Source organism: Sceloporus undulatus, chromosome 1, assembly GCF_019175285.1.
Source record: "Sceloporus undulatus isolate JIND9_A2432 ecotype Alabama chromosome 1, SceUnd_v1.1, whole genome shotgun sequence".
In the NCBI taxonomy this organism is placed as follows: domain Eukaryota; kingdom Metazoa; phylum Chordata; class Lepidosauria; order Squamata; family Phrynosomatidae; genus Sceloporus; species Sceloporus undulatus.
The window spans coordinates 27849595-27867475 of NC_056522.1; the positions used below are offsets into that span (position 1 = coordinate 27849595).

A 17881-nucleotide genomic window follows, 5' to 3' on the forward strand; every position below is an offset into this window, starting at 1 on the left:
GTTTAAAGACCACTAAGCCATAATAATATACTTTAGATCAATTTTTTTTGTAACAGATCCATCAAAAATATATAATGTTATATTTATAAAGTCACAACTCTCTGCTCAGTGGAACATAAGAAACTGAACGATATTGGGGTTGTCGGATTCAGTCAAAAGAGCTCATAAAATAATGGAAAATGTAGTGTATATGGTTTTGCAGCCAAAAGAGTTAATTATACAACAGACCGCACAAAATGAGGACTTTTTTCATGTGCAAATGTTTAGCAGCTGATCATATACAAGGAGTAGATTAAAGGGTGCAAAGCCACTCAGATGTGCCAGGAATTGTTGGGGGGGGTGGGGTTGCAGTTTGTGGAGCATATAAGTTACCCTTGAATGAGTATCACAATCATTAAAAGGTATTTAGTTAAGTGAGTGTTGCAGGTGGGGGTGGGGGGAGGGTCTGTACTGTATACTGTGATACTGCAAGAAGCTGTTTGGGAGTTGAGTAATTAGGTCCATTTCTTTATTGGAAATGTTGATGTCATGCAGTCTGCTGCTACTACCACAGCCAGTCTTAACTACGTGGGTTTTTTCTTCTTCCAAGACTTTCCAAAAACAGATCTCCCTCTTTCCCACACACAGGGTATTGTACAGACCAAAAGACATAACAAAAAGAATTTAACATGCAGTAATACAAGTAACTGAAAAAAGTGAAAGTGTATAGAACGAACTGTGCATGCTAAGTACCAGGTTTCTCCTGGCTGATTTTCTTTGTAGAGTATGACCAGCACTTTGAATTGTGCCCGGAATCGAACCAGTAGTCAGTGAAGCTGTTTCAGTAAGGGTGTTATATGTTCCCTTATAACTGGCTGCGGTCAGTATTCTGGCTGGGGCGTTTTGAACCTGCTGAAGTTTCAACAGTTTCCAAAGGCAGCCCCATGTAAAGCTACAGGAAAAAGAGACTCCACCTCAAAATTAGGAAGAACTTATTGACAGTAAGAGCTGTTCGACAAAGGAATATGCTGCCTCAGAGAGTGAAAGAATTTCCCTCTTTGAAGGTTGTTCAACAGAGGCTGGATGCCCATTTCATCTGTCAGGAATGCTTTGATTATGTATTCCTGTATGGCAGGGGGTAGGATTGGATGGCTTTTGACTATTCTAACTCTATGATTCTGTGGCTACAGGAACCCAAACCTATCTATAATTTTCATTCAAACCTTTCAACACTAGTATATAATGAAAGAAGAATGTAGACAGGCACTCTCAGTAGACAAAAGAAGGAGAAGAAACCATAGATGACAGATAAAATGCTACAAGCAATAAAGGAAAAAAGAGAAGCAAAACAAAAGGCAATGGGAACAAATTAAGAACCATTATTGCAACAGTACAATGGCTAGTGCAAAAAGATAAAGAGAACTAATATAGTAGTCCCTTTCTATCCCTGGGGGAACTGTTCCAGACCCTCCCCTGTGTATAGCTAAAAATGTGGATGTTCAAATCCATTGTTTTCATTTAAAAAGCCAGGACTTGCTGTCCACAGAAGTTCAAATCCGTAGATGGCAACTTGCTGGGGGAACACTGTACAACTAACAAAGCAAAGAAATAGAAGACAACAACAAAAAAGGGAAGAACAGGAGGCCTTTTCCACAAGATATGGGAAATCAAAGGAAATTTCAAAGGAAACCCATCCACAAAAAAGATTGTAGCAACTATAGGACCATTGCACTAATCTCCCATGCAAGCAAAATTCTGCTCTAAATTCTGCAACATAGACTGCAATGATACATGGAGAGAGAAATCCCAGAGATTCAAGTGGGGTTCAGGAAGGGAAGAGGCACTAGGGACTACACTGCAAACATATGATGGCTAATGGAGCACATCACAGAATTCCAAAAGAAATTCAGCATGTTCTTTATAGACTATAGCAAAGCCTTCAGCTGCATAGACCATGAAAGGCTATGGAGTGCCCTTAAAGGCATGGGAGTGCCAACACATCTGGTAGTCCTGACAAGAAGACAAGAGGCTGCTGTCAGAACAGAACACAGAAAAACAGAATGGTTCCCTATTGGCAAAGGGGTCTGACAAGGCCGCATCTTATACCTGTTAAACTTATATGCAGAATATAAGTTATATGTATGAAAAGCAGAAGAAAAAAGGAGTGAAAATAGGAGGAAGGAATACTAACAATCCAAGGTATGCCGATGACACCATAGTACTAGAAGAAAACCTGCCAGACCTGAAACAACTACTAAGAAAGATCAAGGAAGAAAGTGAAAAGGCAGGCTTAATGTTGGACATAAAACAAAAATCATGACCACCAAGGACCTTCACAAGTTCAACCTAGACAATGAAGAAATAGAAATAGTAAAAAAATTCTCGTACCTGGGATCAAAAATTGATAGGAATAGGGATGATTCCAGGAAATCAGAAAAAGATTAAAAATGGGGAGGGCAGCTATGAAACAACTAGAAAAGATCCTCAAAATGTAAAGATATACAACTGAGCACAAAAGTTAGAATCATACAAACCATTGTATTATTTATTATCATGTATGGGTGTGAGAACTGGACAGTTAAGAAAGAAGATAGGAAGAAAATCAGGTCATTCGAATTGTGATATTGGAGAAGAGCTCTGAAGATTCCATGGACAGCCAAAAAGACAAACAAATGGAACCTAGAGCAGATCAAGCCAGAAATCTCCCTAGAAGCTAAGATGACAAAACTGAGGGGGGCGTACTTTGAGCACATCATGAGAAGGCATGACTCGTTGAAAAAAACAATAATGCTAGGAAAGATGGAAGGAAACAGAAAGAGAGGAAGGCCACATGCTAGATGGATGGACCCTATTAAGGAGGTCATAGATAATGAATTTGCTGGAACTAACAGAACAGTGGAGGACAGGGAGTCTTGGAGATGGGTTGAGATCAACTTGAGGGCAGTTAACAACAACAAACAGAATTCTCAGTGTATCTACCCTATATAGATCATGGTTTATTCATTTTAAAATCTTTCTGTGCTGCCTTTGAGGCACATGTTGCATAAGCTGGTTTATGGGTGAAATGCAATGAGATCTTGCAGCTGATAGAACTGAAAGTTGAGCAATTCTCTCCTTCCAGTTCCTTCCTCTCCCTTGCACTGTCCAAACCCAGCTCAAAGGGCCAGTAGGTGACATTTCTGACCTATGATGACCCTAAGGTAAACCTATCATAGGCTTTTCTTGACAAGATTTCTTCAAAGGTTTACCATTGCCTTCCCCTGGGGCTGAAAAAGCATGACTTGCCCAAGATCACCCAGTGGGTTTCCATGGCCAAGCTGGAAATTGAATCCTGGTCTCCAGAGTTGTAGTTAGACATTCATACCACTGTGCCATGCTGGCTCCCATGAAAGAGGACTAAAATAGTAGAAATTTAGCAAGGACTGAATGGCCATACATTAGGGATTCTATAATTGCATCTTGTGTTGCAGGTCCTGCATTGATCAGTCAATTGGATTACCCAAATTCCCTGATTCCTTCCAGTTCCATGGTTGTATAGACCATGTGGTCTACTGCCACATTTAGAGGGAACTCATCCATCTTAGAGTGCAAATTTACTGAGAAATATATCCCACTGTTCAATGAAGCTTTCATCCTAGCTTGGAGATACACATTCTGCAATACTGGTGCCAACCAATTAATTCTGAATTTGGAGAATATAAATAGGTGTGTGTTTCATTTGTTTATAATGTCACCAGGGTACTTGAAGGAAACTGACTCTTTATGCAGACCACAAGCACTGAAATATAATTATGATTATACAGCTGTATTATAAACCATCTATAAGTAGGCACATGGACACACACACAACCCAGAACAAATGAGGGCTGTATTTCTAGTATGCCTGGATAACTAAAAGGCAACCCCATTTTTATTGATTCCAACAGTTTTGCAATACTTTATTTAACATATAACATAAACCATTTTGAACTCCTAATCAAAAGGATATTAAAATAACAGTTGTGTGCTACTGTACTTTGCAAACTTTCTACCCTTCGACATCCACCATGAATGGCTACGACAAAGGATCCAAGATACTACAAAGGGCTCCTCAGGAACATGAATGCAGTATATTGTTTTTAATTGTCATCAAGTTTGCTTTGACTTCTGGAGAGCCTGAGAATGGGAGACCTGTGAATGGCTTCCTAGATTGAGTCTATCCATCTGTAATATGATCATTCTCTTTTCCGACTGAGGCCTTTTACAGACAGCCAAAATAAAGCTGCCTCGAGTCACAGTACCAAAGCCACGCTCCGCTGGAGCGTGGCTTTGGTGCAACTTCTGGACTCTTAGGACGCATGCATCATTGAAACACCATACCTCCACTGTGACTTAAGCAGCTTTATTTTGGCTCTCTGTTATAGGCCCGACTTCTACTTTATTGGTCATTATTGTCTTTTCTAATGAGTGATCTCATGATACATACAAAGAACAACAGGCTCAGTTTAGTCCTTTTTGCTTTTCGGAAGAGTTCAAGCTTGATTTGCTTTAGTTATTGGTCTTTTTGGCAGTTGATTGTATCTGTAGAACTCTCTTCTAGTACCACATTTCATATGAATTGATTCTCTTCCTGTCAACATTCTTCACTGTTTAACTTTCACAACTGTACATCAAGTTCAGGAATATTGTGGCATGAGCAACCCTAGCTTTGGTATTCAGTGACATATCTTTACACTTGAGTATCTTATCTCATTCCTACATAGCAGCCCTGCCACATTATAGTCTTCTTCTGATTTCTTGGTTTACAGTCTCCATTTTGATTAATGATTGAACCAAGGTACAGAACATCATTTAATTATTTCCACATCTTCATTATCTACTTTACAGTATTTCTGTGGCTGTTGCTTTTGTTTTCTTAATGTTAAGCCCTTTTGGTTGTGGAGTGGAGAGGATGACAGGAAGAGTACATAAACTTAGACATGGTGTGGAAAAATTTCTTTCCCTGTCTCAGAATACCGGAATCATCTAGTGAATACGACAAGTGGGTGATTCAGGACAGATAAATGGAAAGACTCATATACTGTACAGCCAAACTATGGAATTTGTTACCATAGACATAGAGTATAGTGTGTGGCATTTGAAGGGCTTTCAGTGTTTTCATAGAGGATCAATGGCTACTAGTCAAACTGACTATATATTAAGCTTAACATATGAACTAGTTTCAAAAGTACATCTAAATAGCACATGTTGGGGAATAAATGACACTTTTGTGATGAACTTTCATCTCTTGCTTGTTGACTTCCTGTTAAGTCATTTGGTTTACAGTGACAACAATCTGAAAGATTAAATAATATTTTGGTTTGATCAGTCATTTGTTGTATGCATTCAAGTTATTTCTGACTTATGGTGATTCTAAAATGAATCTTTCATGTTTTGGGGGGTTCAATTGGTGTTTTCCCTTGCCTTCCTCAAAAGCTGAGAAAGTCCCCCAGTGTCTCCCATTGGGGATTTGAACCAATGCTCTTCAATAGTCCTTGTCTGCAGTCATATCACTGTATCACACTGAGATAAGGATCTGATCCATCATAGACATTCCTATATTTTCATTGCCATGCACTGTAAAGTAATGGTTTGCCTAAGAATGTGTCCAACACGCCTCAATAGGCAAGTAGTTAGCAAGTTATCCTTCATCTTGTATGTCCATAGAGTACTCCTATTTTGTTATATCCTATATTCTTTATCAAAAGCCAAATAAACCCTTAGTGGGAATGCTGAATATATTTTCTGATTCTTTGTGTAAGAACAAGTCATGAACATCTATAGATTACCCAAAGTGTAACTTGAGCAAGTAATTTTACAATCATTATAACTAGTAGTTTTACAATCATGACTTTGTTTTTTTTTGTTTTGTCTTCCCTATTTATAACAGATTTTGACAAACCTGATTTCAAGAGGAGCATTGTTTGCCTTGAAGACTTAAGCATTGGAACAGTTCTCACAGGAAGAGTTGAGAATGCTACTCTCTTCGGTGTTTTTGTTGACATTGGAGTTGGTAGAGCAGGATTGATTCCGATCCGGAGTATAACTGAAGACAAGCTTTCAAAAGCAAAGAAAAGGAAAAGTCTGGGCCTGGGCCCAGGAGAAAAAGTAGAAGTCAGAGTACATGAAATTAACATTCCACAATCCAGGATAACATTGGATCTCATACGTGTTTTATGAGTAGTTTGTTGGCATCTTTTATCTTAAGGGCTATCATTCTACCATGAAGAGCAGAATGCAGTGTGAAAATGAAGACCCATTTCAGATTCTTGGCAGTTCCTACATTTGTTGAAATTTGTTAAATTACCTAAAACCTCAGTATCAAGCCAAAAACCATACCAAAATCAGTAACCCTAGGAGTTCAAAATCTTCAAATTCCATTTCAAACTTTGTTGTATTTACCAGAAATTCTTGATTTTTACAGATTTCTTCTCCTTATGTCCAGGTGTTGATTTAGTTTCTTTTCCATGCTTGTATTTATGCTGTTTAATTTTGATCAGCATAATTATGCTGGCATACGTGGCCACAAGGGTTTAGGTGGCGGCACAGAGGCAGGGTAAAATGGTTGTAGACACCACAACGAAAGGAACAACAGCATAGGAAGTTGTCTCTGTCGAGAGAGAAAGCTGCCCTACTAGCTTTCCAAATACTTAGGGCCCAGCCAGGCAACTTTCTCTACTGATAGAACCAAATTTCTTTTCCACGGTCTTACTCCACTGCACTCTGCTCCAAAAGGGGTCTTTTGCCAGCATTACAAAGTTAGCATAAGCCAGCAAGAGGATTCCAGCCTTAAGATATTACTAAATAAAATGTTGACAATATAATGCTGGAAAATTATAGATATGAAGATGGAGGAAGTGTACAGAGCTCCAGAAAGGGTTACACCAGACATTCCTAAAGCCTTATGTCCTTGGCCATTTCTCCTCATGGGCCTCCCCTATTTTCTTACTCATCACCCATGAGTAAGAAATCTATGAAGAGAGCTTTGGAGTTTTCACTGTGAGCAATTTATCTTGATCATAACACTTCAGACTTAGAGGTGAAGACTCACATATCTGAATTCTCTTCTATATAAAACAGAATAATGTATTGTTAACCCTCGAGAAGTCAATTAATTATTGTTCCCATCATGCCTCACCCATCGGCCAGGCCTAGTGCGAACTGGAATTTAAAATCCAGAGGTTCCAAATTCCTGATCGGTTCACAAACCTGATGTAAAGTGTCCCCTGAATATACAAAATTGGATGACAGGGAGAAAGATTCCAGCCACCTAGCTTTCACCATGACCAGCTAGTTTTCTTTGAGGAGGGATTGTTTTGCTTTTTTAAGGAACACTCAACAATATTCATATAATGTAAAATGATATAGTCCAAGCCTAGGTTTATTATCTCATTAACTATTAGATATGTCACAGTGACGATGGGAGTTTTGCATTTGTTCTGTGCAGAATGTTAGCTTATTTGCTTACAGCTAATCTCTTACCAGTTTGGTTGTGGATAAAATTTTTAGCTCCACCTAGAAAGGAATGGGTCTGTTTTGTGATGGTACTTTAAATGTGTTAGCTGTTCTTTAGTTTAATTAACTTGTTTTTCTGATTTGTAATTTTAAAAAATTAAACTAAACTTAAGATTGACTGTGTGCAGGGTTAACAAGAGGAATGATATCGTTCCAAACTAAAAGAAAATATGAATAACCCCCCAATTTTTAATATACGGTATGTATTTTTGAGCAAGAAATGTAACTGTTAATTTTTTTCCTGGTTACTATTTTGTTACAGAACAAGGGTGTGTTCTCATAAAAGAGAAACATGTGGTTGAGCGGTTTCTTAAAATAATACCTTTTAACAAAAAAGAAAAAAAATCAGACTTTTTCTTTGCCTGAGTATCTGTTCTTCTGTTTGCTGTGGAGGCCAGGTGACATTTCTCCTGAACTATGATTTTATTATAGCATGAGGTTTCATGGACTACAGCTCCCGTCCTCAGATGCATACAGTGCACATGGTTGGGGTGACAGTGAAGTTAGAGTAGATTTAAATGCAGGAAGTACTGGCAGTGACATTTGACATTTTTGATATGCAATAATTGTGCCAATGAACACTTATCCCACTTATCCCTGTTGAACACTTTAGTGACAGAGTAGAATTTGATTTGCTAATGTATTGCAACTCAGCAGCATCTTTAATCTCTCTTTCGCAGTGTTTGGTTTGGTGGGTTTTGTTTTTGTCCCTAGTAGCCATTTGAGGTCACTAACAGAACATTGTTTTTTGGATATGTCAGTTGTCAGATATGTCATGTCCCTTTATTCTTTTGCTTAGAAACTGACTGCAGCCCTAAAGGTCATGCTATAAGAAGTCTGTTAGTTTTAACTGGACTGTTTGTTTTCTTGTAACAAGGGTGGTCAAAGCACAACCCAAGAGCTGCATGTGGCCCCTGCAGCTGTTTTTGTGAGGCCCATGTCACTTCCCACCATGAAATTTGTTCTTGTTCTGTGCCTTCAAGTCATTTCTGACTTAGGGCAGAAATGACTTGAAGGCACAGAAAAAAACCCTATTGTGGGGTTTTCTTGGGCAGATTTGTTCAGAGGAGATTTGCCATTGCCTTCCCCTGAGGTTGAGAGCATGCAACTTGCCCAAGGTCACTAAGTGGGTTTCATGGTTCAGCTGGGACTTGAACCTTGGTCTCCAGAGTCATAGTGTAACAGTCAAACCACTATGCCATGCTGGCTCTCCACCAGAAATATATATAGAAAGAGATGACCAGTTGCATCTCCTACTAGGAGACCTAGTAGGTGTTTTCAGGCTGATTTACAAAGGTCACTTCTGGTTTGGGCCCAAAACAATTCCTCCCTCCAAGTAGGGGCAATAGGCTGTTCAGAAGGCAAACATGACAGGGTGAGGATGGCCTATTCCTTGTTTTGGGGCTAGAGTTCAGCACCTTGGATAGCTTAAAAGTAAATTCTCCACCCCACTGACATGGAAGCCGCCCTTCTCCACTGGGCAAGACAAGGTGGTGATTACAATGGTATCCTGAGACTGGGGCAGTGGGTGTAGCTTGCCCTAGGTGCAACCTGTGAGCAGGTGCACTTAGGTATGCCACTACCAGAACGGCCCTTCTGTTCACCAGTTGACAGGGCATGTGCTGATCAAAGCACCTCTGGCCTCAACAGCCAGGATGTGTTGCCAAGCTGTTGCTGCTTTGTGGAGCTAATCAAAGCTAGAACAGAATGACACAAATGAGCTACATGGAAAGCTCACTTACTTGTATGTATGTGTATATTATAACCCTGCTCTAGTCCTAATTTAAGGAGAGCTAGAGGGCAGTGATAAGTCTGCTGTCTTGTCTCTTTTTTTTTTTTTCCTCCTTAAATTCTCAAAACACCTGTGGCTTAACCGTTTTCTTGCATTCCCTAAACTCTGTTTTGTAAGGAAAGCTAGATATGGAAAGTCGTACCTTTTTGAAGGCATGATGACCTCTTCAAATTCATTTAGGGCTGATTCCTGTCCACTGATTCAAGCTTTAGTCTCAAAAAAGAAAGAAAAGGAAGCTAATTGTCCATGGGCACTTTTGCACACCTCAATCATGTGACAATGATAAAAACAGTCCCATTGGTGCTTACTATGGATTTGATGGGCTTGTAATGTGGAAGGATTATCTCCACCAAATTAAATTCAGACCAAAATTAGTTAAAAAATTAAGAAACTGATACACAACTACACACTGCAAAACCTCAGCATTCAGGCAGTGATGGAAAGTCCCCTTCTGGTGGTGGGGATTTATACTGAAAGTTAAATTGGTTTCAAGGTGCTATCTTTAGGGCATGTTACAATCCAAAAGCTAGCAAGATATAGATTTTTGTTATTTAGATTATTAGAATGAGGCCATGACACTTAGCTGGAAGTACATTCAAGTGAAAGGAGGTATATAAACCTCCTCTGAACAAATCTTGCAAAAAAAAAACATGATAGGCTTGCCTTAGGGCCACCATAATTCAAGAACTACTTGAAGGCACATCACAACAAAAGCCAGTATGGAAAGCCAGTATGGTGTTGGACCAGGATTTGAATTCCCAGGCAGATTCTAGGTATGTCTCACTGGAACTAAGGTGAGCACCTATGACCTACATCTCCTATCAGCCCCAGCCAGCATAACCAACTAATACTGATGGATCCCACCATAGGATCCAAGCAACCCTGCATAGGACTACACCTGAACCCTGGTGATTTTCTGATAGAATTTCAATGCATTCCTACCTGGCACTAAGTCCAACTGAGTTCAGGGGGCCTTATTTCTAATTATGCAGAGGGAAGTTCCCTTCTAAGTAAAGGTACAATTCTACCAAACTTAAGTATGCACAACAGTTTGGAAATAAGCTTCACTGCATTCTACAGGGTATGGTGTCCATTTTATTCAATGTGGCTTACTCCTACAAAAGTGTGCATACAGCCTAATGTTGCTGGCCTGGAAATGAACTGCACTCTCATTTACATCTCCCAGCATTACCCAGCCACTATGCTTATTGGCCATGCTGGCTGGGGAATTCTGGGTGTTATAGTCCTTTTCCAAACTGATTGTACTCAGATACATGCAGCTTCTTTTGAGTGAATATGATCAGCCTATATGCCCTATGCATTGTTCCAAACCAGATGTAGCAGGTATAAAACGTGGCTGCACAAGTGTTTGATTCCCCCCCCCCCCCCCACACACACACAACTGTGCTGACATTTCATTCCTCCCACAGTCAACCAATTGACTAATTGTTATTGAAGAAAAATGAACCAGCTAGAATAGTGGCAGAAGCTTGGCATATGGCGAATGAATAGCCTCTGATGCTCAATATTTATGTTTCCATAATATGAATGAAATTAGAGTGACCTGCAGCTCTTCAAGGGGCACTGACTGACAGATGGGTTCTCCTATCCTTCCACCTTCTACAGTGGGGATTTGGATGTCAAATAACAAATCATGGGTTCTGGTGAGTCTGCAAACCATTGCTTGTGTTGGCACATTTCTTCAGAGAAGGTTTGCTATTGCCATCCTCTGAGGCTGAGAATGACTTGTCCAGCGTCACCCAGTGGGTTTCCTTGCCCAAGCCAGGATTCAAATCCTGGTGTCCAGAGTCAAAGTTGAACATTGAAACCACCATACCACACTGGCTACTATCCCATACCCACCCCTCAAAATCACGTTTTTTCCGTTATTTTAACTGATTCATGAAAACAACCTTCATAGGAAATTAAAAATCAGCTCACAATTTAGCAATGGATTTTTTTTAAAAGCAAAGGGCTATTTTTAATATTTTGTAAATAATTTAGTTAATATGCAAAGAGATCTTGCAGCACCATTGAAACTAACTCTGAAAGAAGTTGTAGCATGAGGTTTCAGAGACTGGGTCTATTTCCTCCAATGCATGGAAACTAGTGTCTTATAGGAAGAGGTATTCCTCCTTTTTTCTCATCCTGGAGAGAATGTCTTTTTTCAAATCATGTCTGTTATTATTATTATTATTAATCTTTATTTATAAAGCGTTGTAAATTTACACAGCGCTGTACCCAATATTTGGCCAAGATCCAAGGTCCAGTGCCAGCAGATTTCTTCCTTCCCACTGCAGCCTTCCATGCCACCAAATGCCTGGGCCAGATGGTTTCACATCCCTCCACAGCAATTTTAGGGTTCATAGAAAAGAAGAGCCATTCTGACCTTTGTGCTTAACATTTTCTTCTCTTCCAGCAAACTGAGTTTGATTTCACAACTGCTGTCTTGGTCACATACAACTTTTAATTTGTTTCTTCATACACTTAATTAACTAATCGGGTGACAGACTTAATTCCACTCTGTCTTTAGGATCTTAATGTTAACCATAGTTAAACTGCTTCTTCTAGGACCGCTGTAAGTAAATCAGATGAGATAGCAAAGCAATCAATAAACCATTCAATATTGCAAACTCATTAAGTCTTCCCACATGTGCGCCAGGATTTCAGTAGTATAAAGCTTGCTTTAAGTAGCTTTGTCTCATGGAAATGAACCCCCAAATGCACTGGGATATTCGCCAAACGTATCTGTTGCACAGGAAGAGAAGTATAAATTATTTCTCACTCTGTCTATATACATTTTGGGAATAGCCCATTTAGGTCACATTTGTGGTCATGATTAGCAGGATGGTGTGAAAAACTTACTGCCAGCATTGAAGATTAATAAAAGAACTGGTTTTGCTAGTCTTTCACCTTTTTGCGGCTAATGGAAAGCTGCACCTGAAAACACATGATTTGCTTTATAAGAAGACAGGTGAGTTCCTTGTAATTTATACCAGGCAATAAAACATTTATATAAAACATGGCAAAGAAATGCTGTTTGAAGCATTACCCAAATGATTAACTTCTCATCTCAGAAACCTCAACTTGTTATACTTATTCCATAAAGAAGTTTCTTTCAAAGCAAGATTTTGGTTTTCAATATGATCCATAGACTTAACCTTTTCTCTTTACTGTAGAAGCTGTTAGAAAGCTTTTCAGTGCAAATGTCTGGCATGATTCTTGAGCTGGACAGGAGTAGAGAGTATTGAATAAAGACAGTCAGGATACTCTCTCGATTTCTTTCTGAGATACCTTTTGGGTGTGTGAGAAGCTTGGAAAACCCATTGTCCTGTTAATGATAGTTACTACATTTTGACACAGATTCATTGGAGTTATTGTAAGAAACATTTGAAATAACAATTAGGACATCTTTACCCAACCCTGTAGGTGTGTTGTACCACAATTCCATCATCCACACCCAGAGGGGTAATGAGGGATAATCTGGGCATCAGATTAGGGAAGATTGGTTTAGGGTGATAAAATCCTCCTCTTCCATAGTTCTTAACCTCTGCATCAATAAAATTGAGTTGTGATGTGCTGGTCTATGACCAAAACAAAGAAATTCATTCATTGAGTTGTGCAATTTGTTTTTTCGTTGTGTCATCCTGTCAAAATAGACTCAGAAGCAAATCCCTTTGAATACTATGGGATTTACTGCCCACTCAGGATTGCAACTCTGTTTAAAAAATAAAAAAGCTTTCTGGAACAGTAGATTCATTTAAGGAGAGTGATTTGTGACATAAATGAAACATACTGGGTATTTACATAATTTTTTAAAATTTACTGTTTCACATATTCACATCATCTCGAAAGGAAACACACCTTAATTTATGGATCAAGAAATATACAAGTCATATACATTGCTTGTTAGCCATGAGAAGTGGTTAAATGCCTGTACTGCAGCCATTCACTCAAAACCACAAGGTTGCGAGTTCAAGACCAGCAAAAGGGCCCAAGCTCGACTCAGGCTTGCATCCTTCCGAGGTCGCGAAAATGAGTACCCAGACTGTTGGGGGCAAATTAGCTTACTTGCTAATTAGCTTACTTGCTGTTCACCGCTATGATCTTTGGAATAGCGGTATATAAATAAAAAAACAAAACAAAACAATGTTCTGAACAGTCCTTACTGAGCATGTAATATCAATGTTTGTAACACAAAAGTACAAGCACAATACTGTACTACACAATAATGTTTTGAATCTTGTGTTAGATTCATAGCATGTGTCATGAGTGTTGGCTCTGAAACCCATTATGCAAGAGATCCCTGCAAAAATCTACTTCTGCTTTGTCCCCAATTATATGGCAACTGTGGAGATCAGTGTAGGAGGAAGATGAGGAGGGGTTTGTTGGAGTCATCCCACAAAGACTTATTAAAAGACAAGTTGGACCATTCAGCTGATCCACCTACCCCAGGAACTTACATGTGAATCGAGAACATAACCAAGTAATATTTATTAATTATCAAATTCTAAATAAGATATTAACCACATAGGCCATAATCCTGTCGATGACCTATGCCAGCCTAACTGTACCAATGAGGAAAATGGCTAAAGGCACAGTAGCCATGGAGGAAGAAATGCATTTGAGAAAATGGCTGCTCAGAGCTAGCAAATTTTGTCTATCTGTCCTTTCCACTGCTACGCAGCACTGGAAAATATTCAAGCACTGAAAAAGCTGTCGGCATTAGCGAAACAAAATAATGTTCTTTCTTCTAATTCTCCATAGTGTTAGGCAGATATAAAACACTCATTCTCATAAAAAGAACTGAAAAAAGGAAACCAACACCAGGAATTGTAGTGATCTAGTGTTGTGCATAAATATCTTGTCATTAGAATCCATTTTTAATTTAAAAAGGGGGGGGATACGGGCAAAGCCAATTTTTTCATTTTTTTTCTTTTCTTATTTTTGAACTGTTTTATTTCAAGATGGTAGAACTGCAGATACTGATGAGTTCAAAGACATAGCCATGTTAGTCAGGATCAGTATGCAAAGGGATCTTGTAGCTCCTTTGAGACTACCTGAGAGATGAAAGATGGTAGCATAAGATTTAGTAGGCTTAAATCTAATTCATCAGATGTATGGAATGAAGTGGCTAGGAACATAAATGGATGAATTTCCAATTTCCAAACAAAATCAGAGGTGATGGGATTGAATCTTGCAAACTTTTTAATTTATTGATAGGTATTATGAAAAAAGTTTGCAAGATTCAATCCCATCACCTCTGATTTTGTTTAAACAGACATCTGACTAAGCAACTTTCCTGCAGATGAATCTTATTTGTGCATATAAAAAATAAATCAGAACCTTTTCATTTCCTTCCCACAAGCAGACATTCAGGAAGCTAGCAGGATGTAAAATTTAACAGCAGAAATAAAAATAATGGTAAGCTATCATTGACAACTGAGCAAATATCAAGCACAGTCAAGACTATAAAGCGTGTGGCTACAGAACAGATCTGACTATTGTCAAATTAGTTAATTAAGCCGACACCCAATGAAATATTTGATTTAGAATCATAGAATCGTAAAGTTGGAAGAGACCACAAGGGCGATCCAGTCCAACCCCATTCTACCATGCAGGAACTCTCAATCAAAGCATCCCTGACAGATGGTCATCAAGCTTCTGTTAAAAGATCTCCAGGGAAGGAGACTCCACTACACTCCAAACAAAATTCTTCAGATTTTTTAAAAAATTAGTTTTATTTGGATTCTGAATACATTTAAAAACAATTCACACTTTGTTAAATTAATTAGTTAGTTAAATTAATAAAATAAGTTTAGTTAAATAGAGGTTGGCTGGGCATCTTTTAGGAGTGCTTTAGTTGTGTATTCCTGCATGGCAGGGAGTTGGACTAACTGGCCCTCTAAAATCCTATGATTCTATTAACTGCATGGCCTTTTGGATCTCTTCTAGTTCTATGATTCTTTGATTCTAAGGACGTTGCTGCTACATATCTTCCAGTGAACATGTACCTCCACATCCTCTCCAGAAGCTTTTAGACATACATATGCCAATTTTATCTACTTTAGCTGGATATTCACACATTCAGACGAGGGTGGAAGAAGATCCTTATGTTCAGTAAAGGGAGTTCTACACACGGCTTATAAAAATTGCTTTTGTGGACTGCATTGTCCCAAACGCTTCCACCAGCATGGCCAAAATAACAACTGGTTTGCAATACCACACACCATGAACTGGGAGGGTTTTTTTCTGGGGGGGGGGGGGGAGATTTCAGGTTCTGTCTCAGGTGCCAAAATAACTTGACTGCCTCGCATCTCTGAACAGCCAGTGTTTTCCTCTTTTAATAATCCTTTTCCTCTATAAAATCTGCTTGCTAAAGTTTTCCCTACAATAAGTGAACCAAGGAATTAATCTTGAATTTTCCTAAAATGCTTTATGCGCACACACACACACCCCTCACATCCCCAAGTCGTCACCTTACTTTCCATGCTGGCTTAAAGTTTGGAAACTGGACGTTTCTATTATCTTCAAAGTCAATTTCCTTTTTAGACATTGTGGTTTTTCAGGTTCCTGACATCATAGTCTGATTCTTATAGTTTTTCCTTTGCTTGCTCCTGCTTTGAGACTTCGGGAGCAATTGTACCACATGTTTTTTCAATAAGCACTGGGAACTCCTTTCATTGTGTGGTCCCTTGTGCTATGGAATAATAATTTCTTTAAAAAACCAAACTCTAGTTGTTGGGAGGAATCTGTTAGGTATTCCTGCTTTAATAATATTAAGTTTGTTCCTATTTGTATATGAAAAATTTAAAATATCATGTACATTAGGAGTATTTCTTGCAATTACTGTTTGATTCCTTATAATACAGCAATGTTATATATGCAGATCAGTCATCTTTACTTAAGTATAGGAATTCTTCATGCTTTATACTACTTTATACAAGTTAAGTCTCCCTTATCCAGAATTCCAAAATACTTCAAAATCCAAAACTGTCCATATGGATGGTTGAGATAATGACACCTCAGCTTTCTGATGGTTCTGGGTACACAAACTTTGTTTCATGCACAAAATTATTAAAAGTATTTGGCTTTGAGTATAAGGTATATTTGTTGTTGTTAACGACCCTAAAGTTGGTTTTGACCCATGGCGAGCCTATGGATGAGACATCTCCAAGACCCCCTGTTTTCCACTGTTCTACTTGGGTCCTGCAAAGTCATACCTGTGACCTTCTTAATAAAGTTCATCCATCTAGCATGCCACTTTCCTATCTTTCTGCTTCACTCCACCTTTTTTCCAATAATACATGCCTTGTGATATATCTGAAATACAACAGATATTCTTTCTTAATTGTCAAGCTCTCACATCCATACATGGTAATAGAGAAAACAATGGCTTGTACGATTCTAACATTTGTGTTCAATCTTTTCATTTTAGAAAATATTCTAATTCTTTCATAGTTAGCCTTCCAATTCTTAATGGTCTTCTGATTTCCTGACTGCAGTCCCTGCTTCTATCAGTGTTTGATCCTATGTATGAGAACTCTTTTACTACCTCTATTTCTTCATTGTCTAGGTTGTTTTTGTCTAGATTCTCCATTGTCATTATTTTTGTTTTCTATATGTTCAACAATAGGCCTGCCTTTGCCGTTATAAGGTATATATAAAACATAAATAAATTTCACGTTTAGACCAGGGGCCTATTTCCGAGATATCTCATTATGTATATGCATATATTCCAAAATTCAAATAAATAAATAAAACCAAACCACTTTTGGTCCCAAGCATTTTGGATAAGGAAAACTCAACCTTTATACCCATTTAATTAGTATCACTGTACATACAAAAAGAGCTGTGCCTGATAGATTAAAGGCCTGTCTAAATTCCAGCATTATGGTCAAATTTTATTGGTTTCACAGATGTTATAACTATACTGGTCGAGGCTAAATGTAAGGTAGCAGACAAAGGAGGGACTGTGATGGGAGAGACGGGCTATTGGTTCCAGGCTACCTGTTTGTCGAATCCATGACTTCTAGGGGATATCCATGGAACCAAGACAGTATAGGAAGGGTGGTCTGAAAATAACCTGTGATTTCCAAGATAGAGAACTGTTTTGGATCTTTGGACCCCCTGGAAGTGAGACCTGTGAGAAAACATCATGAAAGCATCTCCCTTCTCCTCCGTACTGCCACCACAACTGTTATATTGTATGAGTAAGAAGAAAGTTAAATTGGTGGTATAATAGACTTTTACACTAGTATAGTGCCCTCTGATGGTGGAGATAAGATGACAACTAACCAGTAACTATTGGTGGCTGGCCCCCATGCACCATGAATTCATCCAGCCCCCTTTAAAGGTCATCCATATTGGCAGCCATAAGTAATACTCCTGGGAGTAAGTTCCACGGTTTAACTATGTGCTGCATGGAAGAAGCAATTTCTGTTATCAGTCTTGAATCTCTCACCATTATGTTTCAGTGGATGACCCAGAGTTCTAGTATGTTCGGAGGGCAACATCTTTCCCCATCTGCATTCAATGCACCTATGCATAATTTTCTATCATGTCTCTCCTTAGTCA

At 38.7% G+C, this 17881-nt stretch overlaps 1 protein-coding gene across 3 annotated transcripts in view; it reads left to right on the plus strand.

Annotated features, from left to right (window-relative positions):
- SRBD1 (S1 RNA binding domain 1) overlaps nucleotides 1–7872 on the plus strand; it is a 257081-nt gene extending 249209 nt beyond the window's left edge. For 2 of the 3 annotated variants that reach the window (XM_042472756.1, XM_042472748.1), the window contains one exon: nucleotides 5888–7872. In XM_042472756.1, the coding sequence (XP_042328690.1) occupies nucleotides 5888–6177 (290 nt within the window). In that variant the 3' untranslated portion in view covers nucleotides 6178–7872. The remainder of the gene's footprint in view (nucleotides 1–5887) is intronic. The other variant, XM_042472739.1, reaches the window with a different exon arrangement.
- The last annotated feature ends 10009 nt before the right edge of the window (nucleotides 7873–17881 follow it).